Raw genomic sequence first — 26691 nt, 5'->3', positions numbered from 1 at the left:
TATGTATTTTAACTATCTGTATTCTTAATATTAACTTGACGCTTTAACTTATTTTAAATACACATATTTTATTGTTGTCGGTGTGCATTAGTCTCTTTTTTAAAGCCTCTTTTTTGTTTTTTAATATGTCTTTATGCCATTATTTTACTTCTGCTTCTTTCTTGTTTTCAATCTCTGTAAAGTTCTTTGAATTACATTTGATTTGTATGAAAGGTGCTTTATAAATAAAGCTTGATTGATTGATGATACACCGTTTTACAAAACTGCCGTCACCCAAACCAAATATATTGATAAGGGTACACAGGATGTTATAATATTAAACAGATGTATCATTTTATTTATGTTAAGCAGTGACTCATCTAGTCTGGGTAATGTTTGGTTCAGATCTGGGATAAGATAACACAATTACATTAATACATTTGCCAGATCATTTAGTTCTCTTTAAGAGCAGCTGTGTAAATAAAGGAAGATTAAAATGACAAAATTAAGGAGCTTTTATTTTTAGCACTATTGTATTTTAAAAAGTAGAAAAAATATAGAAAGCCAATTTTTTTAAATTTCATCCGGCTTTTATTTTGTATTGAAACGGAAGTGGTGTTTGTTACAGTAGTAAATCTGCTCCAGCTGAGAGGTGTGGGTTGTACAGTCTGTCACAGCAGAATAAACGATGATAAAAAGCAGACTCTCAGATCTGTTTGCAGTTTGAACATGGAGGAGAGAGAAAAGAGCGTCCCAGTCAAACGGTGAGAGATCATTTTAATATTAATGTTTTTATTCTGAGTTTAATTATAGGAGAACTTTTCGACATGAGTCCTGCAGAGGCATTTCATCTAAGAGAGGAAATAAGGATTAAAATCAGTGTGAATGTGAATGTTAGAGAGAGTGAGTTCAGTCATGTTTCAGATCTGAGTCTGTTTCCTTATATAGTGAAGATTCCTGCAGTAAACACAGACTGAAACATCATGTTACTCTGATCCTTTATAACAGGAGGGCTGTGGGTTACATGTAGCTCTCAGTGAAGGGAACTTGGTGTCTGTTGCATTTTAAATCTGAAGTTTATTCCTGTATCTCTCATCAGTTTGATACTTCTAAATATGTTTGTTATTCTCTTTGTTCATGCCTCAGACTGCTCATGCATCATGTGCAGCAAATTCCACATGATGCATGAGCCTTTGTTTTTCACATTGAGTTCAGCTGAGTGACAAAAATGTCCTTTAATTACTGTAAAATACTAAAATCAACACATTAAATCTGATTAAGGATTAGGTGAGGGTTGAACTACTTGGATGCTAGTGCCGGATTATCTCCCAGCATGAATGCATGTTCATTTTTGTTAATGTTATGAAGCTGCACCCTCAGATCATCCATCAATAGAATAAAACAGCTGCTTTGTTTAACAGCCAAAGAGTACGGTGGCCAAAAGAGGACAAAGTTTGTCCTGAATTCTACTGGTGTCCACTGAAACTTCCACTGAGTTGTATTTCAGCGTCACAGTTATTCTTTGATCTCAGTCTCAGCTCACGTTTTCCTCTCAGGAAACTCCATATCTGGAGTTTTGACTCCGTGCCATTTCAAACCCAGAAAGAGTGTTTAATGCAAACACTGCAGCTGGAAATAGCTGAGGGAGAGGACTGGCAGTGAGATAACATGAGGGTGAGATGTCTGCACACAGAGAACCTGAGAGGACCCCATGCAGCATGGCATGAGGAAACCTGCTGCTGAACAAACAGAGCATGCAGACTGATATGTGCAGTTGATTTCAGGTCACGGTCTGCGTTGAATACCTCCAGATAAAAAGAGGAGATGAAGTTGTTATGGAATGTTTCTGCACGAGGGACGGCCATGAGGGCATCAGTAACTTATTGACTATTGAACAAGCATGAGGTGACTTTTAAGGACACACCAGAATGAAGCATTTCTATGTCTTACAGTAGGCCTGTGTCTGATGATCATTTTTGAGGATATCGCCTTAAGTTTCAGGAAACTAGTCGACAAACAAGCTGAATATTTGAGAAAAGGAGATTGTGGTTCCATGAATAATATTAATCCTTGCTTGCAGCACAACTTCTGTTAAAAGTCCCTTAAAACTGATTAAAAGTATCTACATCAGGGTCTGTTTTAGGAGTGCAGTTTAGAGAAATCTTGTTTGCAAATGTGCTTTTAACATTTTGACTTCCCTGAGTAAAACCTGAGGACTGATAAACGTGAAGAGTGCTCTATTCTTCCCTGTTCAATCAATCAATCTTTATTTGTATCGCGCCAAATCACAACAAATGTTATCTCAAGACGCTTTTACAAACAGAGCAGGTCTAGACCACTCTAGACCCAACACCAAGACAGGATAAGACTCAGTCTGACCCCACCTTAATCCACCATGAGCATTGCACCTTGCAGTATTTAGCTAGTTACAGCGGAGAGGAAAAACTTCCTTTAACAGGCAGAAACCTCCAGCAGGACCAGACTCATGTTAGACACACATCTGCTGAGACCGAGTTGGGTCTGGAAAGAAGGATAGAGGAGATAGTGATGATAGTGTTCTGCTTGTTTCAGTTTCTTTAGCTCTGGGTCATTGTTCAGTCCAGAATATTTCAGTCTCAGTTTGTTCCAAAATGTTAAGAATGCATGAGAGAGAAGCCAAGTGGGTTCACGTGAGCTGGTGTTCTGGGATGCAGCAGCGGCCTGCGTGTTGTAACACTCTCACTCTTTGTTTTGGTGAACAGTTTGTTCCAACCCAAACAGGGTCAGCTTCATCTGTTATTCAGCCTGTAACGCTCTCTGCATGTGAGCGGGTTCGTCTGATCTCTGTGTTCAAACTTTCCTCCACTCTCTCTCTTTTACTTCATCCTCTCAGCCTTTATTCCTTTCTTGCTTCCTTTCTTTCTGCAGCTGGTTTTACTTTTACCTCTTCATCTTTCTCTCTCATCCTTTTACTTTTCTTTTGGCATTTCTCCCTCTCTCTCTTTCCCTCCCTCTCTCCCTCCATCTATCTCTCTCTCTCTCTCCCTCCATCTATCTCTCTCTCTCTCTCTCTCCCTCCCTCTCTCCCTCCATCTATCTCTCTCTCTCTCTCTCTCTCTGGATGAAGACAGTTGAGGACATTATGTTCTCTCTGTGCATGCTGGTTATACTTACATTGCACCTACACACACACACACAAACACACACACCTGCTCTACAGTGTGTATGTGTGTTAGTGTGTTATTGGATCTGAGGGTGTGTCTTTACCTGAATGTGTGTGTGTGTGTGTGTGTGTGTGTGTGTGTGTGTGTGTGTGTGTGTGTGTGTGTGTGTGTGTGTGTGTGTGTGTGTGTGTGTGTGTTTACATATTTATTCAGTAACTACAGTTCCTTTGCCAATAAACACACACTGACATGGGCGTGTAATGCAGAGTACAATCAAGTTTTCATGAGTACACACACACACACACACACACACACACACACACACACCTGCTCTACAGTGTGTATATGTGTTAGTGTGTTATTGGATCTGAGGGTGTGTCTTTACCTGATTGCCTTCTTTTTGTCTCCCTCTCTCTCTCTCTCTCTCTCTCCCTCGCTCTCTCTCTCTCTCTCTCTCTCTCTCTGTCTCTCTCTCTCCCTCTCTCTCTCTCTCTGTCTCTCTCTCTCCCTCTCTCTCTCTCTCTCTCTCCCTCTCTCTCTCTGTCTCTCTCTCTCCCTCTCTCTCTCTCTCTCTCTCCCTCTCCCTCTCTCTCTCTCCTCTCTCTCTCTCTCTCTCTCTCTCTCTTTCTCTCTCTCTCTCCCTCTCTCTCTCTCTCTCTCTCTCTCTCTCTCTCTCTCTCTGTGTGTGTGTGTTTACATATTTATTCAGTAACTACAGTTCCTTTGCCAATAAACACACACTGAATTGGGCGTGTAATGCAGAGTACAATCAAATTTTCATGAGTACACACACACACACACACACACACACTGAGATTGAGCAATATGAGCTGGTTCGCAGAGTGCAGTGGAGCTCGTGAGGACACTGTGTTCTCTGAGGCTCCTCCCCACACACACACACATACCAAACACACACACACGCACACACTGCTGTTGTTGTGTTACAGAGAGGGTGAGATACTCTGACAGGTTTATTTTTGCTGCAGTTTATTGATAGTGGAAGTAGTAGCAGCTCTATCAAGAGGAGCGTTGTAGTCGTGGTCTTAACTCCTGATGTCTCTGTTTGGTCACATTCTCTCACGGACATCGTGGATTACATCCTTCTTTAAATCGTTCAGACTGTTCTCTGTCACTTTCTCCTTTTGTTATATTTTCATCCCTCATCATTTATTCCCTGAGTCGTACAGGCGTGCAAAGTAAGAATAGAATAGCAGCACAGAATCTAACATTTAATAACACAATCAGACAATAGAAATAAAAACAAGGCACGCTAAGATGATCAAATAAGATAAGAAAACAACATAAAGAAGGTAAAATAAATTGCACTGTTTATATAATTGATTGCACTGTGTGTCTGTACAGGTGTATACGCCGGTCATATCAATACAGATGTATTACAAAGTGCAAATACTGCTGTGAGAGGGATGAGGTAGATGCTGGTTTTATTACTCTCCAGACTCAGTCTGTGCTGGGTGAGGGGGGAGAGAGGGGAGAGAGGGGGGACGGGGGAGAGAGGGGGGAGAGGGGAGACACTATCTTAACAGCTTGTGGGAAGAAGCTGTTTTTCAGAGGTTGGTCTCAAGGTGAGAAAACACTCAGGAAAAAGTCAAAACTAAGCACAATGTGTTAAACAGAGCTAAACACAGGATCACAGAGTCTGCAGGTAAACAGTAGCATCATGCTAACAGAGCTAACACCGGACACGAACGCCACATTGGAAGGATTTGACCTGCTGTGGGCGGACAGGATACAGGAGAGCAAGACTGAACTAACTGGTGAAGAAGGCCAGCTCAGTCCTGGACCCTGTGGAGGTGGTGGCTGACAGGAGGATTATGACCAAGCTGTCGTCTCTGATGGACATTTCTTTTCTATATATATTCTTGTTGAAGTTCTTGTTCTGTACACTTTCTTGTTTGCTGCTGTAACTCCATGAATTTCCCCGTTGTGGGACGAATAAAGGAGGATCTTATCTTATCTTATCTTATCTTATCTCACATTGGTTTGCAGAGTTTGTCTAACACTTGCAGAGCTAGCACCACCAGCCTTCAGTCCTCCGTGCAGGTTAACGTCCACATCCCTGTGCTCAAATACCAACAAATACAGAGAGAAACTTAGATCTCGATTGCTGTGATATTCAACATTTTCACCTCACACTCCTCACAGTCCATCACATAAAGGTTAAACTTTACCTTCAGGTGTCAAACACAAAGATGAATGACTTGTTAAATGTGTCTCATGACCTCTTGGTGGGGTCATAACCTTCATGTTAGGATCCATGTCTCACTGAATCACCTGCATTAGTCTGTTTGTTGTTGAAGTCAGCTTCACAGTCGATGTGTGTTTGTGTATATGTGTGTACTTCTGTCATCCTCCCACACCAGACAGTGTCACCCTCATGTCTCCCTCTGTGGTCGTCCTTTATGTGTCATGATCAGCCGTACTTCCTGTCCTGTCAGGAGCTGCAGACATGCCGGCTATCAGACTTGCACACATGACCTTTATATAAACTATTTGTAGTGAAGTGACTCCCGCAGTATTTATTTACACGCCAGATGTGACAGATGTTGTGCTGACAAGTCGTCCTCACACACACATGATGTTCTGGGAGGTGTGTGAAGCTGTAGATCGAGTGTTCGGTATTTTAAATCTAAAATAACTGAACACATGAACGGGCTGCAGGTCTGTCTGAGCGCAGATCCAGTTCCAGGTCTGGTACTGTGTTGCACACATTCAGATCCTGCTTACTGTAAGTGATGAGGGCGGATCAGTCTGGTTGGATGTGTGACAACATGTCCTCTGATTCCTCTCAGGGGAACACGTGAGGACGATGAAGAATAAACATGTCCTGAGTCATTTTGAGACTCATCACCCATGAGGATGTGGTTGATTACTTCATCAGATATGATGATGAACTTCATTTGTCTTAGTTTTGATAGTTTGTTGGACAGAAAAGTTGGAGCTCTGGGAATTAAAGGTACAGTGCGTAGAAATAGGAATATTGAGCGATATCTATCGGTCAGATTCTGGATTGAAACGCTCCCCTGCTCACCCCTCCTGTCGGTGAAGTGGCGCTGGCTTTTGAGGACAAACAGACTGTGATGCATGCTGAGTATGAAGAATGAAGTTTGTCAAGTCAACTTTATTTATATAGCACATTTAAAAACAACCAGTGTTGGCCAAAGTGCTTTACAAGGTAAAAACATAGACTGTATAAAATATGGAAGTAGTATCCGTGACGTCACCCATCGGTTCCTGAGAGCTGTTTTGAAGCAAATCGACGGCAGCAGCCATATTGGTAATGCGGAACTCAACCAGGCAGAGTGTGACGTAGTGTGAGCCTCTTAGCCAATGGCTGTGTTTTCCCGACCAGGAGTCACGTCAGTCATGTCCTTATTTGGGCAAAACTCATAATCCTAATATCTTCTGAACCGTCACGTTAGAAAAAAATTCACTCCCCGTACAGTGTGTGCCATTAGAGAGATTAGCTTCATAGGGCCAAGCCGTTTTTTGAACCAGGCTGTTAACATGTTTATTAATGCTGCAAAGATCGTCTTTTTCCCATTCATGTCTATGTGGTTTCCGGTGTTTCTGCAGCCAGCCTCAAGCGGATTCTCGATGTACTGCAGTTTATAGCACTTCCGCATTGGCTTCATCGTTTGAGACCGGAGTTTGCCGCTTGGGTAAAAAGTAAAAAGTTTGTGTCATCAAAAACATCTATCAGTGCAAATTATTTTGTGCACAAGACTCTTCAAGGCACTCTCTAAAAACAAAGCGTGTATGTTACTAGTTTGTCCATCCTGTGCTTCTGTAGAAACATGGCGGTGCAGGATGGCGGCCTCTGTTGAAGTGGACGCTCTTCTTCTGTAGATATAAAAAGCTGATTCTAAGTTTACACTGATTTAAACACACTTAAGAAGATTATATTTAATTTCTAGCAAGTCTGTCCTGATAAATGCTGCTCAATACTTCACACTGCACATTTAAATTTGTGTAGATTTTTACAGTTAGTTGACGTCATGATGTAAAAAAAAAAAAGTTTGGGAGAAGAAGAATAAGACTTAGATAGATAAATAAGATGTTGGTTAAAATGCTTTGTTAAAAAAAGTACCATCTAGGTTACATTATTTAAAACAAGTGAAGAAACTCACACACACACCAACACACTGAATCCTCTAACTCAGCGCTGGGTGTGCCCTCTGAGATGTTTACTGACAGTTTGTCTTTCTGCAACGACATGTGTACTTGGCAGAGACTCACTGTGATACATTTAGCTTCATATGAAAGCCACAGTGTTGATGAATGCATGAGAGATTTCAATCAATCGATCCATCTTTATTAACATAGCACCTTTCATAGAAATCAAATGCAATTCAAAGTGTTTTAAAGCGACTGAAAACAAGAAAGAAGCGATAATAAGAAAACGGCAAAACATCCGACATATTGAAAAACAAAGATGGACTCTGAAGTAGAGACTAATGCAAACAAACAGCAATACAATATATGTAATAATGATAATTTAAAGCATCAGAATAACAATAAGAATATATAAGGTTAAAATAAATACATAAAAAAGGGTAAGGATGAAGGTTGAAGATGAAATAAATTCACTGAAATGTTTTGCTTCTCTGCATGAAGCTCAGTAACACTGACAGAAAGATGTTACATCATGTTTGCAGCCAAACTGAAAACATTTGCCTGAGCGTCACAGTTAATCCCAACTCAAACTGACTAACTGACTTCTTGATTCAGTCCAAAATCACCTCAGGAAGTTTTACAAGCTGCACAATAAACTGAAGCATGTCACATAAAACTGTACGGACAAAATAAAGGCTTCAAAACCTTAAAAGAACATTTACAGCAAGCTAGAAAGATTAAAGTGTCTGAAAGATTGACATTAAATATGAGGAGTGTCGAGTGAAGGGTGTGTGTGTGTGTGTGTGTGTGTGTGTGTGTGTGTACTGTATGTCTGTCAGCTGCTGCTTTACTGTCCCAGCTGGAGTGATATTTCTGAGCAGCTGCTGTGTTGCGTCCTTGGTGAACAGAGGACGTGTTTAATAATGGATTTAAAGTCACGTTTCATTACTGAAGCACCTGAGGGAGCTCCTGAACGTCCTGCAGTAAATCTTGTGAAGTTATTGATTCTCTCAGGATTAGTTTGGTCCCACCATACAGTGGAAAATGAGAGGCGTGTTCACGAGGATGTGCTGATGTCTAATTTTAAGTGATTGTGATGTACAGAAGTGAAACCAGAGTCTGGGGAGCACGTGTTGTTTGGTACGGGCCAAAGCTAACAGAGCAGAGAGAGACGGGGTGAAGGGAGAGGAGGAATAGACATCCAGAGAGAGGGAGGGAGGGAGGGAGGGAGGGAGGGTCTGGATTCTCTCCCAGTAGCTGAGATACATAACATTCTGTTCTTCTTACTTTGGGACAGTTTTGCTCTCAGTTTGGAGAAATATGCTGCTGTGTTTACAGAGCTGAAGTCTGCTCGCGTCATCACAAGTCTTTCCAGGTCACGGTTATAATTGAACATTTATCCTCCATGCTGTGGGAAATTTCCTCTCCTTCACCACAAATAACAGGGTGAGAAAGAGAGGAGGAGAATGTGAGGTACAACAGCTGAGTTAGAAGACCTCAGATGACCTTAAATGAGACGACAAGAAGACACAAGTTAGGCTTTTATTTTGAAAACCCAGCATTTCTCCATCTCCAGACTAAACCTGAGGGACTGAAGTGTGGACTGTGATTTGATTTGAGTTTTGTTTTTGAGGAAATGAAGTCACAGAGCTCAGAGAAGAACGTGTACCAATCTGAGAAATAAAGCTTCCCCTCTTTCTCTTTTTCTACAATCTCCTATCATCTCTTTCTCTGTGCCCTTGTCTCCTTTCCTTTCTTCCTTCACATCCCTCTCTCTTTGTTTTGATTTCACTTCTTTTTATTTCTTCCTCTTCTCTCCCTGGCCCTGTTTTGACCTCTGTTGTCATGTCCCCGTATTAATCACTCTTCCTCCTCCTCCTCCTGCAGGACCAGTTCAGAGCAGAGGAAGCTGCGTTCTCGTGATGCGGCCCGCTGCAGGAGGAGTAAAGAGACGGAGGTGTTCTATGAGCTCGCCCGCACCCTGCCGCTCCCACGTCGGGTCTCCACACACCTGGACAAAGCCGCCATCATGAGAGTCGCCCTCAGCTTCCTGTCACTGCACCGCCTCCTGCGACCCGGTGAGAAACACATCAACAGATAATCTGATGTCCCATGGATCAGATTTGCCATGAGTCGTATCTTGCATGTGGCACATCAATCTGTCTGTTTCTTTGAGCAGCAGGTGAGGATAAGAAAATGGAGTCTGTCGAAGAGGAGGAGGAAGAGGAAGATCCAATGGACACCTTCTACCCTCAGGTGCTGGCCGGCTTCATCATGGTGATGTCTGAGGAGGGAGACATGATCTACCTGACGGAGAACGTTGATAAACACATCGGTATCACGCAGGTACGTGAGAGCAAAGTGACAGAAACAACAATCAGTTTAAACATCATGAAGAAAAACTCAAACAGTTTGAGTGAATCTTTTATTAGAGGGACTGAAATGTGATTAATATGTTACTCTTTGAATGTTGTTTAAAGCTCCTGTGAGGAACTTTCAGGTTGTTCGATTTTGGCGCCCCCCTGTGGACAAACCTCTCATGACACCTCTGTGTTTCATGGCACAAAATCTCACCCTGCTTCTTTTCCAAAGTCACAAGTACCAGTGTTGTAGTACTCAAGACCGGTCTTGGTCTCGAGTTCAGTCTTGGTCTGGAGACCGCTTATTTAATGTCTCAGTCTCGTCTCGAAATCAAAAGCATTTTACTCGGCCTTATCTCAATCCTGGACTGGGCGGACTCCATATTTTATACCAAGACCGGTCGAGACCACCACTGATGCACTCAGTTCCTCAGGACTCTAATGACAGGAACACAGAGTCCTGAGGAAATGCTACATTCAAATTCATGCTAGTTTTCCATGGTTTGCAAACCTAGCTTTAAATAAAATAAACAGAAGTCTTTTATTTTGTTAACTCTCATAATGATTTTTCATTGATATATATGGTCTTGGTCTTGTATCTGTCTTGCCCTGCCTTGGTCTTGATCTTGGTCTTGACTCGGTCTCAATCCCTAAATGCCTTGGTCTTGACTTGGTGTTGGTGCACTCTGGTCTCGGACAAGTCTTGGTCTCAGTTGATGTGGTCTTGGCTACAACACTATTAAGTACTACATTTAGTCTTTTCATAACCAACAGAATCTCCTCACAGGAGCTTTAAGATTCTCAAACTTCCTTGGCTCTAGTTTGGTTTGAGTATTCCCTCCGGTCCTCAGCAGCTGTTTCACTGAGGGGGTGAGGCTGTGTGTTTTTACTGGAAGCATCTGAAACAGTATGTGACTTATCCTGGGGAACTGGAGCTGCTTGGCTCTGTTTGAGTTTAGTCTTGAAACATTACCAGAGAAAGAGAAATCCACTTACGATAAAGCCGTGAACTCCTTATTCCAGCAGCGCTTACATTCAACACGTGACACAATCTCATCTTCTGTCAATGATTCCAGCAGCCTCTCACACTCTACCATCATTACATCATTGTACTGACACGTTGCATCCTGACATGGTTTAATGTTGGTGTCCCGGTGTGTGATTTCACACCGCATTAGAGGCACGGGTTGTAAACACACAGCACAAGCGCCACATGCACACACACTCGGATATGCATGCACACACAGCGTGCACACCTATTAATCAACTGAGAGATAGTAGTCAGCTCTGTGTGGAGAGTCGGGGTGATTATGAAACAGTGAAATGAATACTGGAGCTTCTTTAAGACCACAAGATGTGCATGTGTAGTGTTTTGCTCTCTGTTACCAAACAAATATATCTCTTACTCATTTAGGAGTTTTCTAAATCAATCATCACAGTATAGAAATGATCGATCATTTCAGGGATGGTAGATCAGTAAAGGCATCAGGATTAACTTTAGCCTCATTCAGCCTCAGATACAAACTCCTCACATGAGAGATTAGTTGTCCCGCTTCGTACACAGGGGGCGCCAAGATCACCACAACCCAAGTTCCTCTCTGCAGCTTTGACTTTTAAAACACATGTAGACACCTTCCAGACAAACAACAAAACAATACATGACCCTGACTGTGTTTGTGAAGGTGTTGTTGTGTGTTGTTTCCAGCTGGAGCTCCTGGGTCAGAGCGTTTATGACTTTGTTCATCCGTGTGATCAGGAGGAGCTCAGAGACCTGCTCGCTCCACGTCCAGGTCAGAGACACTCTTATTATAACCTTTCAAATCCTTCAAACAGACGAGATGTGACATAAAGCTGAGAGCTGTGGAGATATTAAACACTCATGATTGTAAAATGTTCTCTGAGTGTTATCTTCGTCTTGTTGCCTCCAGGTCTGAGTAAGAAGCCGCTGGCCGAACAGTCGAGTGAGAGGAACTTCTTCCTGAGAATGAAGAGCACTCTGACCAGCAGGGGGCGCACCGTCAACATCAAGTCTGCTGACTGGAAGGTATTACACACACTGTATAAAATACACACACACACACACACTGACACACACACTGACACACACATGGCTACAGTCCAGCCTGAAAGAGATACGAGTAGGTCAGATCGTTTCTGGCAGTCCGCCCTGTTCTTTTCACTCTGCCCAGTGTACTTGGGTCACATGCAGTTGTTTACTGGAAACACACACACACACGCACACACACACACACACACACACACACACACACACACACACACACACACACACGCACACTCGCACACTAACAGGCACACACACACACAGAACTCCTTATACATTACGTTCAGTGGCCAGCAGGGGGAAATGTGTCTTCTTGTAAAAATAGATCAGACTTTAAGGAAGTTTCAGACTAAATGACCGACTTCTGAGTTAATCAGTGACCTCAGGTGAAGTTTTCCTGATGAGTTTATGGTCTGAATCACACGTTTTAAATCATCTTTCATGAAGAGTAACATAAACTATACAGCAAAGTATCTAACTCAAGAGCAGCTGCAAGAATTGGGATACTTCTGCATCCAAATTCCAAGATGGCAAGGCAAATATTTGGACTTGAGGTTTAAAAGCAGCAGTTCATACATCCAGGAGTGATTTAAAAGTGACCTGCACACCTGAAGGACTGGAGCTTCTGTCAGAAAGACTTGTGACTACATTTGCACACATCCTAAAAGAAGTTAAAGAGGCTTTGATGAGTTGTTTCATCATTTATTCTGAGTGAAGTCAGGTTTGAGAAAGGAGACTCGTCTCTACGACTCTCCTCTCCTCTCCTCTCTGCAGGTCCTTCACTGCACAGGTCACATGCGTCCCTTCAGCTGCAGCTCCACGTCGCCCCCCTCAGCCCGAGTCATGACTCTGCTGTGTGAGCCCGTCCCTCACCCGTCCAGCGTGGAGTTCCTTCTGGACACACACACTTTCCTCACCCGCCACAGCATGGACCTGCGCTTCACACACTGCGAGGGCAGGTAGGGTGAACGCTCAAGATCTGACCTGAGAGGTTAAAGAGAAATGTTTGTGAGTTTGATTCCTCTGTAATCTGTCCTCCATCTTTCCGTCTCCAGGGTGATGGAGTTGGTTGGATACAAACCTGATGATCTGATTGGCTGCTCAGCATACGAGTTTCACCACGCACTCGATTCTGATCACGTCAACAAGAGTCTGCACACATGTCAGTTTGAGAAGCTGCATATTTATAAGACTTTCATTTGATTTAATTCTGCATGAATGCTTGTGAAAACAGTCTCTGTTCCTGGTGTTAACGTCTCTTTTCTGTCTCTGTCACATGAAGTGTTGTCCAAAGGTCAGGTGAGCACCAGCTGTTACCGTTTCCTGGTGAACGGCGGCGGCTTCGTCTGGGCGCAGACTCAGGCCACCGTCCTCTACAACAGCAAGACGTCTCAGCCCGAGGCCGTCGTCTGCCTCAACTTCATCCTCAGGTACTGAAAAAGAAGAACAAAGTAAAATCTTTAAAGTGATGAAAAGATGAACATGATTCTTTCTGACGCTGACTTCCTCTCCTTCTTCCTCTGCAGCGCCGTGGAGCAGCCGGACGTCGTGTTCTCCGTGGAGCAGACTCGAAGCAGCCGCTTGTCTGAAGCTGAAGCTCACACGCCGCCTCTGTCACCGCAGGATGTGGAGACTTCTGACATCAGTGACTCTGACAGTGAGCGTCTACCTGAGGTCTCAGGTTCGAACCCCACCAGTGATGTAGATCTCTTCTCCAAACTGAGGGAGGAGCCGGAGGCGCTTCTTCAGTTGGCTCCTGCAGTCGGGGACGCCATCATCCCTCTGACAGGAGGTGAGACACGAACACGTGGATGAAGTTTCTTTAGAAGTGACGTGTTTCTTTAAAATGTTAACGTGTCTGAGCCTCTCTCTCTCTGTTTCATCGTCTCTGTCAGATTTTGTTGAGCTGTCGTTCTGCAATCCGTCCGGTCCGGACTCAGTGCCGGAACATCCTCAGGATCTGTGCACGCCTCAGCTGAGACAGCTCCTGTCCCCCATCTTCAACTACATCACTCCACCTTCATCATCATCATCACCAGCATCATCGTCCTCTGCAGCATCCTCACCTCAACCTCAGCGGGTAATTATGAACCTTTAATCTTTAAAGACGTGAAAGTAGACATGGACTCCTTCTAACGTGACTCTTTGCACTCTCTCTCTTTCTTCTCTTCATGTCTGGATGTTGGTCGTCCTCCCTCAGAGCTCCAGAGAGGTCGAGGGGATGGAAATCAGTGTGGTGGGGAAGTTCTTTGCTGTTCATTCAGAAGACAAGCAGAAAACAGAAGAGGTCAAAGAGGTAAGAGAAAACACTCTGAATGATGAAACAGTTTGCTTCATGTGGTCAAAGTCATTTTTAACGGGTGTTCCTGCAGAGAGGAAAATCAAAATCAGACGATATGAAAAGAATAGAAATGAAACATGAGAAAATACTGAAATCAATAGCAGATAAAAGCAGAAGATTAGAGCATGCTAGGGTAAATAAAAACCTTTTACAGGTGATTTAAAAGATTTTGCTGAATCTGCAGACTCAGATCTTTAGGCAGCGATGCTTGTTTTTGTCCTCATGTCTCCCACATCCAGAGAAATGTTAGTTTTATTTTAATCTTGTTGTTTTAAAGAAGGGAAAAAGCATTTAGAAAAACAACGCTTCTAGACTCAGAGTAAAGTTTCATATGTAGTGTTTGATTGCATTGCTTCTTACCATCTGTCTGTGGAAACTCTTACTTATCTGTGGCTGCTACAACGTGGACTTAAAATATGAAGTCTTATTTAATCGTCGTTAAATGTTTCACTTGTTCTTACACCGTGTAGGATTTCTGATGTGACTTTAACCTCCTGTGCATCTTATCTTTGGACAAACAGGAGATGGATCTGGAAATGTTGGCTCCTTACATCTCCATGGACGACGACTTCCAGCTCACCGTCGTCAGCAGCAGTTTGTCCGAGGAAGCTGCAAAACCTTCGTCACCATCCTCGTCTGAGCGGACGGCTGTGACGCCTTCAGGCTCCGGGAGGAGGAAACGGTACTATGGGCTCGATCACTCAGCACAGTCACATCTCTGAGGAGTGACCACAGAAAAACTGAGAGAAAGAGCAGACGTGAAAGTAATATTATAGATAAACAGTATGCAAGTGTGTGCAGATATATTTATGTAGAGGAGGCAGCATGTGTCCTGTCTTTAAGGAGAAAACAGGTTACATAAATCTGTGTGTAAGCCTTTGATTATGAGGCACAGCTGTTCAGTTGTTGATAACTGAAGGAAAATTTAGACAATTTAACTTCATGTCTTGAGGAACTGACTTTGCAAAGTTTGTCCACAAGGGGGCGCCACAGGACAGACTTCTATCTTGCTGAAGCACTCAGGTTAATCCTCTGTGCTGTGCTGGGTGCAAACTTAAGCTTCATATTTCCTCACCTGCTGAAATCAAGGATTATTAAAGCCCGCTGTAAAATGTTTGCAAAGGTTAAACTTTAAAGATTTAAAGAGTCTGACATGTTTTTGTTTTAACACACTCTGTGTCGTCTCTGTGTTTCAGGACTCATGATGCAGACGAGGAGATGCCATCCGAGCTGATGATTCAGGGAAAGAGACAGAAACAGGAACCCTCATCTATAGAAGAGGAACTTCTCCTCAGCCACAGACTGCTGGTGAGTGGAAGAAGAGGAAGAGGGGAGAGAGATTTGTCTAACCAGCTCCTTTTGAAAGAAGTTTCCAAAGTGATTTATGTAACAACTAAAGATAGGCCACTTTTCTACATTCAGACTTCCAGCTGTATTTATGAATCAAATGTTCCCAGAACAAGTTCTGAGGATCTGCAGAAAAACAACGTTAGTTACATAATGGAAGAAAGAGAGAAATGAAACAAGAGTTATAAAGTGAAGTCTGTTCTGAGCTTTGCATCCACTCAGTCTGCTTATCTTTGTTTGAACTCTGTTTGCACTGAGATGCAAACAGATCAGAAACGCTTTCATTCAAATCATCACACAGAAGTCTGAAAGCTGCAGACAGAAAGTCCAGATTATACAATCAGAGAAATCTGCATATTTAATCCTGATCTGTGAATAAACTTTAAAACAAGACGTTATTATTGACATGGTTAGATAAGTCTGATATTTTAAGATTCCTGCTGTCTCTTTGACATGTTTTTTTCTTTACCTCTGTTATCAGGACTGTCTGGAGGAAACGGACCAATCAGATCTCGTCCTGCAGGCGGGGTCAGGTGGGCGGAGTCAGCTGCTCACGGACAGAGACCCTCTGTTAGGGGGCATTCAGGGACTCTGTGATACTGCAGGTAACATCAACATATTGATGACTATTTCAAATGTGTTTGTTTACTTCCTGCAGAAATCTAAATCCTGGTTTACAGATGATATTGAATCTTAATTTAGGAGGCCTTATGTTTATGTTTGATTATCTGGATCATGGCTGCATTGTGATTGGATCTAAATAACTGTGTGAAGTTGGTAAAGCTGGCAAACCTGTCAGCAAGTATCATCATACATCCCAATTAAGAGTAAAGCCCTGCTGAAGGCCTTTAATTATATCATTTTGCAGAGAAAGATTCTCTTTTTAAGATGCAGATTGCTCTTTTAAAGGCTAATCTGAATCAAAAACAGGAGATCATTCAGATCTAAAGATGATAACCTGATTTAAACTCTCTCTTCATCTCTCTCTCCTGTAGCTCTGATGAGGGACATATTCTCACCTCGTCCTCCTGACCCGTCTCCGTCTCTCCTGCTCATGACTTGATCGAGCTTCCTTCCATCCTGAGCTGGAACTCCTGAGCAGCCGCAGAAGTAAAGCTGAATCCGGCTGCAGACACGTTAACCTGAGCGCACACAAACACAGCACGCCACCGTCATGTACGCACACCCATGTATACTCGTTATGGTCCGTCTGAGAGGAGCTTCTGATACTTTCAAAAGATGCAAAAACCGAATCCTGTATGATCCTGTAAATGTATTTCTCCGTGCAGCTACGAAACATCATCACAGTTTATCGTCACATTATCTGTTTGGTGCAGGATTTCCCACAATGCACTGCTCTGACTGATTGAAATCACGTTTTCCAAATCACACCTACAACAAAACCTGCGATTATCAGTGGCAACATTTCTTTCAGTGGCATTTTTTAGTCTTTTTCTACCTGTTTGAATACTGAACTCACCGGAAGATCAACTCTGAGCTGTTATTACTGTGATCATGTAAACCCTGAGTCAACAATCACTCTGTTTATTTAACTTCCCTGAAGTTTGAGCCGGGCGGGGATGATGTTATCTCTCACCCTCCTTGAGCTGAAGAGAGGTGATCAATCACCGAGGGGCTAATCTTTACTGACGTGAGAATCTGAGTCTAATCTGTACTTTTGACATAACTTTGAATATCTAACCTGATTATAACGTGCAGTAAAATATGAAGTGTGCTTGTTTAAGGTCATTATAAATGTAAACACTATAATCCATGTATTTGTGATATAAGAGAGTGTAACAGATCATGCTGAGAGCAGACATGTTTGTTTTAGTGTTTGATGGAAAGTGGAGGAAAGTTTAATTCACCTGTTTTCTACACTTAAAGCCTCAATACATCTCATTCAATGAAACACTGTGTCATATCAGGAAATAGAAACCTTCTCTGTGCCTTTATCATCCAGGAAGAGATATTTCATTGATGCTTTTCTGCATCCTGTCCGGTTTGTTAACTCCATGCAGGATCTGCTCCGTGAGCTGGCAGAGATTAAAAACTGACTTTGTTTGACTTCAAACATTTCTTCTGTTTTCACTCTGAAACTAAATAAATGATATTAAACTGAAGCTGCTGCTGCTTCTGTTTCTGTGTGGTGAGTGTTTACCTCACGGCTCCGTCTGGATCTGATTATCTCTGAATGTTTGTCCTCTCAGGAGCAGGAGGAGCGTCTCCTCATCACTGCACAGACAGAGAATCACATTCATCCTGTTAGCTCCAAACATTCAGGAAGGAGTGAGGCTGTCTGTGAAACCAGCTTACAGCCTGCAATCAAAGCATCTCTATGGTCAATATAATCCAGAGGATTAATCTCACTTCTTCTTCTTTCATTCATTAGATGCAGAAGTGGAAAGTTACTGTGAACACTGACTCAACCACGGCACGACAACAACTTTAACATCACTAGATTTATATTTGTATACTTTATGTATTTACTCTGCAACATTTAAGAAAGAAAGGTGATATTTTACTTTACTACAAGTATCTGGAAACTGTAATTCCTTATATCTTTATAGTGTAATAAATAACAAGCTAGGTAGCACAGTTAGGTAAACTTAGGGAAGCCCAATTCCACCAGGTTAATAAAAAAAAGGGAGACTTGTCATTAAGGACAAAAAAATCCCAGATATTCAGAATCAGAATCAGAGATATTTTGTTTATCCTGGGGGGAATTCAGTTGTTACAGAATGTAAAATGTAGAATAGAATTTAAAATCCTTCTTTTAACCTACAAAGCCCTTAAAAATCAGACACCCTCGTATCTTAAAGACCTCATAGTGCCCTATCACCCCTCTAGAACTCTACGCTCCCAACATGCAGGCCTGCTAGTTGTACCTAAAATCTCTAAAAGTAGTATGGGAGGTAGAACCTTCAGTTATCAGGCCCCTCTCCTTTGGAATCATCTACCAGTCAAGGTCCGGGAGGCAGACACCCTCTCCACTTTTAAGAGTAGGCTTCAAACTTTCCTTTTTGATAAAGCTTATAGTTAGAGCTGGATCAGGCTTGGACCAGCTCTTAGTTATGCTGCTATAGGCCTAGACTGCCGGGTGAACTGGCACACTGACACACTGGGATCCTAGCTCACCCCCTTCCCCCCCAACCCCCTCATCACTTACTTTAACTCTGCCTGTCCCATTAAAGTTACTAACCATAGACCTTTCTGGAGTCCCTGAGCTCCCTTGTCTCGTAGATTCCTCTGAGTTGCTGTAGACGTCCTCCTGCTGTGGACGATCTGGACTCCAGCTGATACGGACGTGCTGGACTCCAGCGGCAACAGCTTCTACGACTCGTCTCATCACTATCACTTCTCTCTCTTACTCCCCTCTATCTGATGGCTGTCTAACATGAGTCTGGTCCTGCTGGAGGTTTCTGCCTGTTAAAGGAAGTTTTTCCTCGCCGCTGTAACTAGCTAAATACTGCGATGTGCAATGCTCATGATGGATTAAGGTGGGGTCAGACTGAGTCTTATCCTGTCTTGGTGTTGGGTCTCTGTTCATAATTTGACATAGAGTGGTCTAGACCTCCTATGTTTGTAAAAGCGTCTTGAGATAACGTTTGTTGTGATTTGGCGCTTTACAAATAAAGATTGATTGATTGATTGAATGCTCTTATACACAGTATGAAATAAGTCAAAATATTAAAAGAAAGAAGGAATAAAATAAGACATAAATATGAATAAAATAATATAAATAGGGTTAATAATAAGTATATACAGAAGGGCAGATTAGTTAGAGTTATGTATAAAAGCACTGGGACTGAAGGGTTAATATACAGGATATGTTAAGGATATTAAGTCCTAATAATAAATACATAAAATAAATATATAAGTCATAATAACAGGATAGTTGGTCATAATTATGATAAAATGTCATAATTATAAAGTACTTTCTCATAATTTCTACTTTTTTAATCTGATTACTTTGGCATGTATCTCATAATAAAGACTTACTATAAAATTATTCAACTTCCTCTAATTATTTGGACTTTCAATCTCATAAATTCAACTTTTTAACTCATACTGACTATGTAATATCGTCTTTTTATTTCATTATTTTGACTTTGTCTCATAATTCCACATTTTAATCTTATAATAATGACTTACCATCTTATATTTTCTACTTCTTATCTCATTATTTTGACTTTTAATCACATCATTTCACCTTTTATCTCATAATAATGACTTACTATCTGATATTTTCTCATTTTAATCTCATAGTTTTAAAGTTTTATCTCATAACTTTGACTTATTATATCATTATTACGACTTAACATTTAGGATTCCAATAACTTGGATGAAATGGTCTTCCATAGAAACACTTGATGCGTTTGTGATTGGTGCAAATTAAAGGCACTATGAGGAGTTTTTAACTGGCTAGGAAACAGACTGAAACTGATACTGATGCCTCTTTATGACCCTCAAAAGCAAACAAGTATATCCACAACAACACTGATACCTTCTCTGTTGTCATTTGTAATGCTTGAAACCGTTCTGAGGGGGTAGGTGTCAGAACAGATGATTGACGTCTTGCTTTAGAAACATCCTTTTATGGCTGTTTTCATGTCAAATAATCACATTGTGTGATAAATCTAAATGTTGAAGGACAACAGGATGAGGTTATTATCTGTTGACACTCATTTTGCATGTACAGGACAAGAGATAAGAGGTATCACTTTGTCCACAAGGGGGCGTTAGAATCGATACAAACCAAAAGTCCCTCACAGCAGCTTTAACTACAGCCTTCTAATAGCAGAGTACAGCATTTAAATTCTCCAAGTAGAGTGAACACTTACACTGACATTAGCATTTGAGTTTTTGGAGTGGTAGAGTTGACCCGGCCTGCAGCGGCTGTTAGCCAACCTCCCCTCCAGTTCTCTGGGTGGTTTCTCTGCACAGGGGCTCCATACTCCTGTGGGTGACAAATACTGTCATCAAAAAAATATATGATGCAAAATGTCTGATGCTTTGGGCCTGAACTCGTCCTCTGTGGGAGCTCCATGCAGAGGTTGTGTACTCTATATGACCTGAATGACCTTGGCATGTTTCTGATGAGCAGAAATGACACTAAAAGGTGAATCACTTCACCCTACTGAAGGTCAAAGAAGTTAATTTTCCTCCTGTTGTAACACTGGGTGTCCCACACAGCCCTGCCCACCATCATTCACAGACACTTCTCACCCAACATGCACATAGGCTGTTAAATATACATCACAGATCAGCTGCAGGGGCAGAGCTGGATACAGCAGACTTCAAGTGGAAAAACACACTTTATCATCATCATCTGTGACTAATCAAAGTGAAGATGTTTCACTGAAAACTGGGAGTCTACCCTTTGCACACTTCTTATTCTGGTGTCACATGCCAGGAAAGTCTGTTCTGTTACAAATCCACCCCAAGGAGGGGAATCCTCAAACTACCCCAGACCTTCTGAAATACTTCTGTTCTTCACTCTGTGTTCCCTCTCTCTGTTTCTGTAACTCAGTCACTTCTCGTACTCCATGTTCAGTCATCTTCCTGTATTGTGATGTTGTAAGGTCCTCACACTCACTGACACACACTCACACTCACACACACTCATACACAGCAGACTGTGGAGTTGAAAAGGCTCCCGGTTACATAAGGCTGGTTGATAAATGACTCATGAGATGCTCAGAGTTCATCCATTTCTCAACTAGAAAGACCGAGAAGGAGGAAAGTACAAGTTTCTGTCGGTCATCAGTATGCCATATCTCACACACACACTTCTAACACTTCTAACTTTGACTCTTATTCTCACATGCTTTCTTTGTTATCAGTGATGCATCCATGTCAGAGCAGTGTGTCTCTGCTGCAGCTGATCCGGTCTAACCTGCTTACAGTCAGCTAGTCTCTCATGGTGGTTCTCAGCCTCAGGGTTCGGCCCCTCTGAGGAGTCACAAGATAAATCAGAGGAGTAAATAAAACATGTTTGTGTACTTTGTATTTTTTCTCCTCTTGAGACCTCTTAAAGCGCTTTAACAGACACATACTGTACACACACAGGAGGATATGAAGAGTGCCTTTGAGTATTAACTGATCCTACTCACACTGTTAATGCCTCTCAGTCAGGAGCTGTTTCAGATTCAGGGTCTTGGACTCTTTGACATGTGGATTATGTAAAGTGCAGGGCCGGAGCAAGACCTTTTGGAGTGGGGAGGCCAAACTGGGGCTCTGACTTCCACAGAGTTGCCCATTGAACGACTAGGTAAGTTTTTATCTGATCATCTTAACTTTTACTCCCAACGTTTAAGTATCATACTGACATTATATTATCTTTAAAAGTAACACAACAAAGCAGCATGTATTCCTTCTTAGCTTAAATATCTGAGGACAGCCTTAATCATTTATTCTAACATAAGTCCCGCCTCTGACAGGATCAGATAGCCAATCATGGTGTAGGATTTTAGGGTAGCCACTAAGAGGGGGCCATGGCTAAACCTCCTCTCTCTTGCTCAAGGACACTTTAGCATGTGGACTGCAGGGGGCTGGGGGGCAGATTGCCAGTCTTCCAATTGAAAAGCGACCCACTTAACTGCTGTGCTGCAGCCAAATAATTCATTTCAATGTTTTGGATTTATTTTTAATATTTGGGTCTTTGGCCTTTTGACAAATCTGTCTGTCCTGACCTCAAAACATCAGTAAAGGTAAAGCGTCTGCAGGTGGGAGTAGCATGCACCGAAATTGCATTTGCAAGACGTTGAGGAACTTTCACTGAAAACTATCTTTAAGGTCAATCAATCAATCAATCAATCTTTATTTGTATAGCGCCAAATCACAACAAACGTTATCTCAAGACGCTTTTACAAACATAGGAGGTCTAGACCACACTATGTCAAATTATGAACAGAGACCCAACACCAAGACAGGGTAAGACTCAGTCTGACCCCACCTTAATCCATCAAGGTGATTCAAAGCTTGATCTGAAAGGCAACTGGACTGGTAGAAATTCTTGAAGACGTTTCACTTCTCCTCCGAAAGGCTTCTTCAGTCCTGGAGAATTACCATGACCTGGATGACTGAGAACCTTCACAGACATCTATCTTTAAGGGTTTCTCTGCTTGCATTTGTACAACGAGCTTACTCCTTAAAATTAGAAGCTAAAGATGTTTAAAGTTGCATCTCAGATTCTTGTAATGCAGATATAAGAAAAAGAGCTCGATCCTTAAACTGTCTGATGAGATTAAAATAATGTACCTGAAAGTTCTTCCTGAGTTAATAAACTCTGAGAGAGTTAATGTTAAACCATCAAATGCAGCTTCTTTTTTAAAATTTGATGCATATTTAAGATATGAAAGCCTTAAAGGTGACATATCACGCTTTTTTCATCAACATATATTGGTCTAAGAGGTCCCCAAAACATGTCTTTAAAGTTTGTGCTCAAAAAAACACTTTGAAATCAGATTTTGGTCTGCCTGAAAAACCCTCTTCTTCAGTCCTCCTCAGAACACTCTGTTTTCTCTCTGACCACGCCCCCTCAGGAAGTGGGTGTGGCCTCGGCTCTCCAGCACATTGATCTAATGTTTACATGTTGGCTGAATATACACGGCTGCTCACAGACCCGCGTTACTTCAACCCTCTGAATCTGATCCAGAATCTGATCCTGACGGAGAGGCACCTGCAGCAGGACCTTTCTGAAGGATTGGTCACAGATTTAGTGTTTCTTGTTGTTTTATTTATCAGTATGTAGACGTGTGTCTTGGTACACAGCTATGTAGCTATGTGGCTATGCTAACTAGCGCTAGCACTTATCAATGATAAATAAAAATCATCCACTAGATCTTCAAATCTGCAGACGTGGGGAGTCAAAGCGACCTTTGTGTTTATTAAGACAGCCTACAACTAGCATGCCTCCCTCCTAAGCTCCTTGTTAGCACACATGTGTGCAGGGAATGAAAAACGGAGGAGGGGTTGAGTTGTATTTTATACAGTCTATGGGCTGAACAAGCTCCGAGCTCTGACTCCGTGACAGACCGGATATTGTTGTTACGTAACAAAAACACTGAAAACTGAAACGGCTGGTTTCAGCACACATTTACAGAAAGGTGGAGAAATCAGAACAGGGGCAGAATGGATTCTTTTCATTCTCGGGGGGTTTGTAGACAGGGACACATATTTCAGGTAGAGAACCATTAAAAAGTCCATTTTGCATGATATGTCACCTTTAACCTGCAGTTAAGGTGAAATGTTGATGGATAAAAAGTTAAATCTAAGCCTGAAAGAGAAGCAGAAGTTCAAAATGAAAACAGTCCAGGCGGTTGTGAGTGAATAATCTGGATGGATGCCAGCTCTGTATTTCAAAACACTAGTTTGTCTTTATCAATGGTCTCTTCTGTATCCACCCATTCATCTGCCGGTAAACAGCTGACTGCTGACAGTAAACACCACCTGCCCTTCTCCTTTTGGTTTCCTAATATCTAACTAGCTTCTGCTTTTAGTCCAACTTCTCAGACACACCCAGAGTTCACACGGTGCCCAGGTCCGACTCTGAACCAGCAGCATAATGAAACACACACTTATACATCCACAGGGATGATTCATGTGTTCCTGAGGGGGTGAATCACGGTCCTGCTTCTGTGGTAAACCGGCCGACTCACAGGACGGGATGTGGTTTTCAATTAATGAACGTCAGGAGCAAAAAGAAGGAGAAGAGAAAGATGACTTCTTTAGAAATGATCTGTTAAGAGTGAAACCACAAAGTAATCATCTCTAATCATTAACCAGGAATCTCCCTTCAGTATCAGGACTGTAAAGAAGAGATTACTCTGAGCATGCAGTAAAAGAGTCTATTTCATTTCAGACAATATAAACTCTGCTTTTTATCTGATGTTACTTTAATCAAGAAGAATGAACTAAAACTAAAACTGTAAGAGGAATCTGCATGACTTTAAAAACACTGACTGAGAGCTGCAGACGTCGAGTTCAGTCTTTATATTTATGCATTATGGTCTGTTTGTCTTCTTGGTACATTTATTTTGATGCAAATCAAGTTTTACTTCTTGGAAAATCTATTTCTACCTCTGCTTTTAATGAATCTTCTCTGTGAATAAATGAGATTTCAGATAGAGTCGTCTCAGTTCCTGTTTTCATGGCCTCCTGTTGTCACCAGGCGCTCTGCAGCTGAAGGTTTCTGTGTTGCTGTGATGGCTACACAAAGGTGATGTGACCTTCAGCCACACGCTCACCTCATCTGTTTTCCCCCAAACACCTGTTTTCACCTGCAGGTAAACACACTCTTGCAACCCTGTAGAGGTTGCAACATTTTGAAGTTCACTGCTGGGTGTTTTTTATGGTCTAAATGTTTTCTTTTGAGGGAGAAGTGATGTCGAGTACATTTTACTTTAGATTAGGGCTTTAGGTTTAAAGGGAAAGAAGGTAGACTAAAGTGGCACAATGTGGGGAAGCTTAAACTCATCTCACTTAATACAAATGGATTAAACCACCAAGTTAAAAGAAAGAGATAACTTCAAAAACTCCAGGAAGTGGTGTGGTAGAATGTAAATGTCCCTGTTTCCCAACTGACCTGTGTTTTCTTGATCTCCTTTAAATCTAATACAAGTGATTTATGTACCCTGTTGTACCTTACAGCTGAAGTGTCTTGTTTTTTATTTATTTGTGTGAATCTGATATACATCTCTTTATATCTACACACAATTACTCTGTCTTATTTATTTCATTTGGGTTATTTTTGTGTGTGTAATATGTTTAAAGTCAGGACCACCTGTTTAATTCCAGGTTTCTGCAATACTATTACTCTTGTTAAAAAGATAAACCTCCAGAAAGAGGGGGGGGGGGATTATTTTCCTTCAGGAAACACATTTAAGTAAAGTAGAACATGCAAAATTAGAGAAACTAACTTCAGCTCAAGTTGTTTTCGTCTCATATACATCGGCTAAAAGAGGAGTGGCAGTTCTCATCCAAAAGAATATCATGTTTAAAAAAGAAAAATGTATTAGAGAGAAGGAAGGGAGGAAATAAATGAACTGTACATAACCCTCATTAATGTTTATAAGGAGAATAAACAGAACTAGAAGATATCTCATCCTTAATAATGACAGAGGCAAAGGGAACTATTATAATGAGTGGTGACTTGACCCTCCTGTTGTGTTGCGGGTCAAATTGACCCTTTTTAAAGTCTATTGTTGTCTATATATTCCCTCCAAACCAGCTTAATGCAGCATAAAAATCTGAGCAGCATGTGACAGAAGAGGTGTCATGTCCATTTATCAAAATCACTTAAAAAACATAAACATGTAAAATAAAATAAACAAAAATCTGTCATGTAAAACTATTTTATTTATATTTAGGGCTTTCTAATGTATATTAAATAAAGTTTTAACATTCATTTTGATGAAACATGAGTGAACTATCCTCATTGAACCATGATCTGTGAAAGTTAAAGAACACCAATAGACTAAATCTTGATTTAAATGGTTAGTAATGGAGTTAAAATTAGATTTTTTGGGGTTCTGACACTTTTGGATAATTGAATATGCCCCGGGTCAAATTGACCCAGGAACACTATTGCTGTTCCAGAGAAACAAACATAACAGGAGGGTTAAATAAATCTATGAATCAGAAGGTAGACACTCAGAGTACCATGAAGCATAAATCAGAGCAAGCAGGTAAGTTATTGAAGAAAGCCCAAATAGAGGATTAATGGGTGTGTGGTGAAGTTTGCACCCCAAAGAGAGAGCCTACACTTTTCACTCTGAAGCACATCAGATATTTTCAAGACTAGATTATTTCTTCAACTTTGTTTGAATGAAGCTCTCACTCTTTGAGGCTTTAAGATTACACACACAAAAGTCCTGTTTGAGTTACCTGGCTGTGGGTAGAGGCACTTCCTGGTCTGAGCAGGAGGCGTGGCTACAGGTAATCAAGGGTCTGAATGCAGCTTGTTGGAGCAGACCATGTGCATTAATGTCCCAGGGGTGCATTCAGTTTAACTCTCCATGCATTTGTTTTAACTCTTGTGTTTGGCCACTACAGGAGTTCCCCTTTGTCTGCTGTGTCAGGTGTCTTCAGTTCTCACCGTGTATATATTCTCGTTAATGAGGTAGCATGATGTTTGCCCCTTTTAAAAGATCGAGTTCTTAGAAACTCTATTTTTAAATGTGGTTTTCTTGGTAGTGGTAAAATAAAAACCCACTTCTTATGCACCGGTCTGCAGGATCAGTCTGCAGGATCAGTCTGCAGTACAGACGGTCAGGTGATTTCATTATCTCTGCTGAGTCACAAACGGAGCCAACGTGTCAA

General features: G+C 41.6%; 1 protein-coding gene and 1 long non-coding RNA gene across 5 annotated transcripts; one reads left to right on the top strand and one right to left on the bottom strand.

Annotated features, from left to right (window-relative positions):
- Positions 1–605: 605 nt before the first annotated feature.
- hif1al (hypoxia inducible factor 1 subunit alpha, like) lies at positions 606–17489 on the top strand. 2 transcript variants are annotated; one of them, XM_034700883.1, is made up of 15 exons: positions 606–743; positions 9144–9334; positions 9439–9602; positions 11322–11406; positions 11545–11660; positions 12453–12637; positions 12734–12840; positions 12961–13108; positions 13205–13470; positions 13574–13758; positions 13879–13974; positions 14541–14701; positions 15216–15327; positions 15848–15971; positions 16362–17489. In XM_034700883.1, the coding sequence occupies exons 1-15, from the start codon at positions 709–711 to the stop codon at positions 16427–16429; spliced, it is 2043 nt and encodes a 680-aa protein (XP_034556774.1). In that variant the 5' UTR covers positions 606–708; the 3' UTR covers positions 16430–17489. The 2 variants fall into 2 exon arrangements, with proteins under 2 accessions (XP_034556774.1, XP_034556773.1); XM_034700882.1 differs by having other exon boundaries at positions 9436–9602.
- LOC117825193 lies at positions 12365–26366 on the bottom strand. Of its 3 annotated transcripts, none has more exons than XR_004633799.1 (8): positions 26257–26366; positions 20211–20326; positions 17528–17601; positions 16386–16508; positions 15836–15965; positions 14571–14759; positions 12760–13930; positions 12365–12662 (listed from the first exon to the last, which is right to left on the bottom strand). It is a non-coding gene; the product is annotated as an uncharacterized LOC117825193 (long non-coding RNA). The 3 variants fall into 3 exon arrangements; XR_004633800.1 differs by having other exon boundaries at positions 20217–20326; XR_004633801.1 differs by lacking the exon at positions 17528–17601.
- Between the last annotated feature and the right edge of the window lie 325 nt (positions 26367–26691).

Source organism: Notolabrus celidotus, chromosome 14, assembly GCF_009762535.1.
Source record: "Notolabrus celidotus isolate fNotCel1 chromosome 14, fNotCel1.pri, whole genome shotgun sequence".
Taxonomy (NCBI): domain Eukaryota; kingdom Metazoa; phylum Chordata; class Actinopteri; order Labriformes; family Labridae; genus Notolabrus; species Notolabrus celidotus.
The sequence above is the reverse complement of the archived record's forward strand: the minus strand, read 5'-3'. Positions and strand labels throughout refer to the sequence as shown.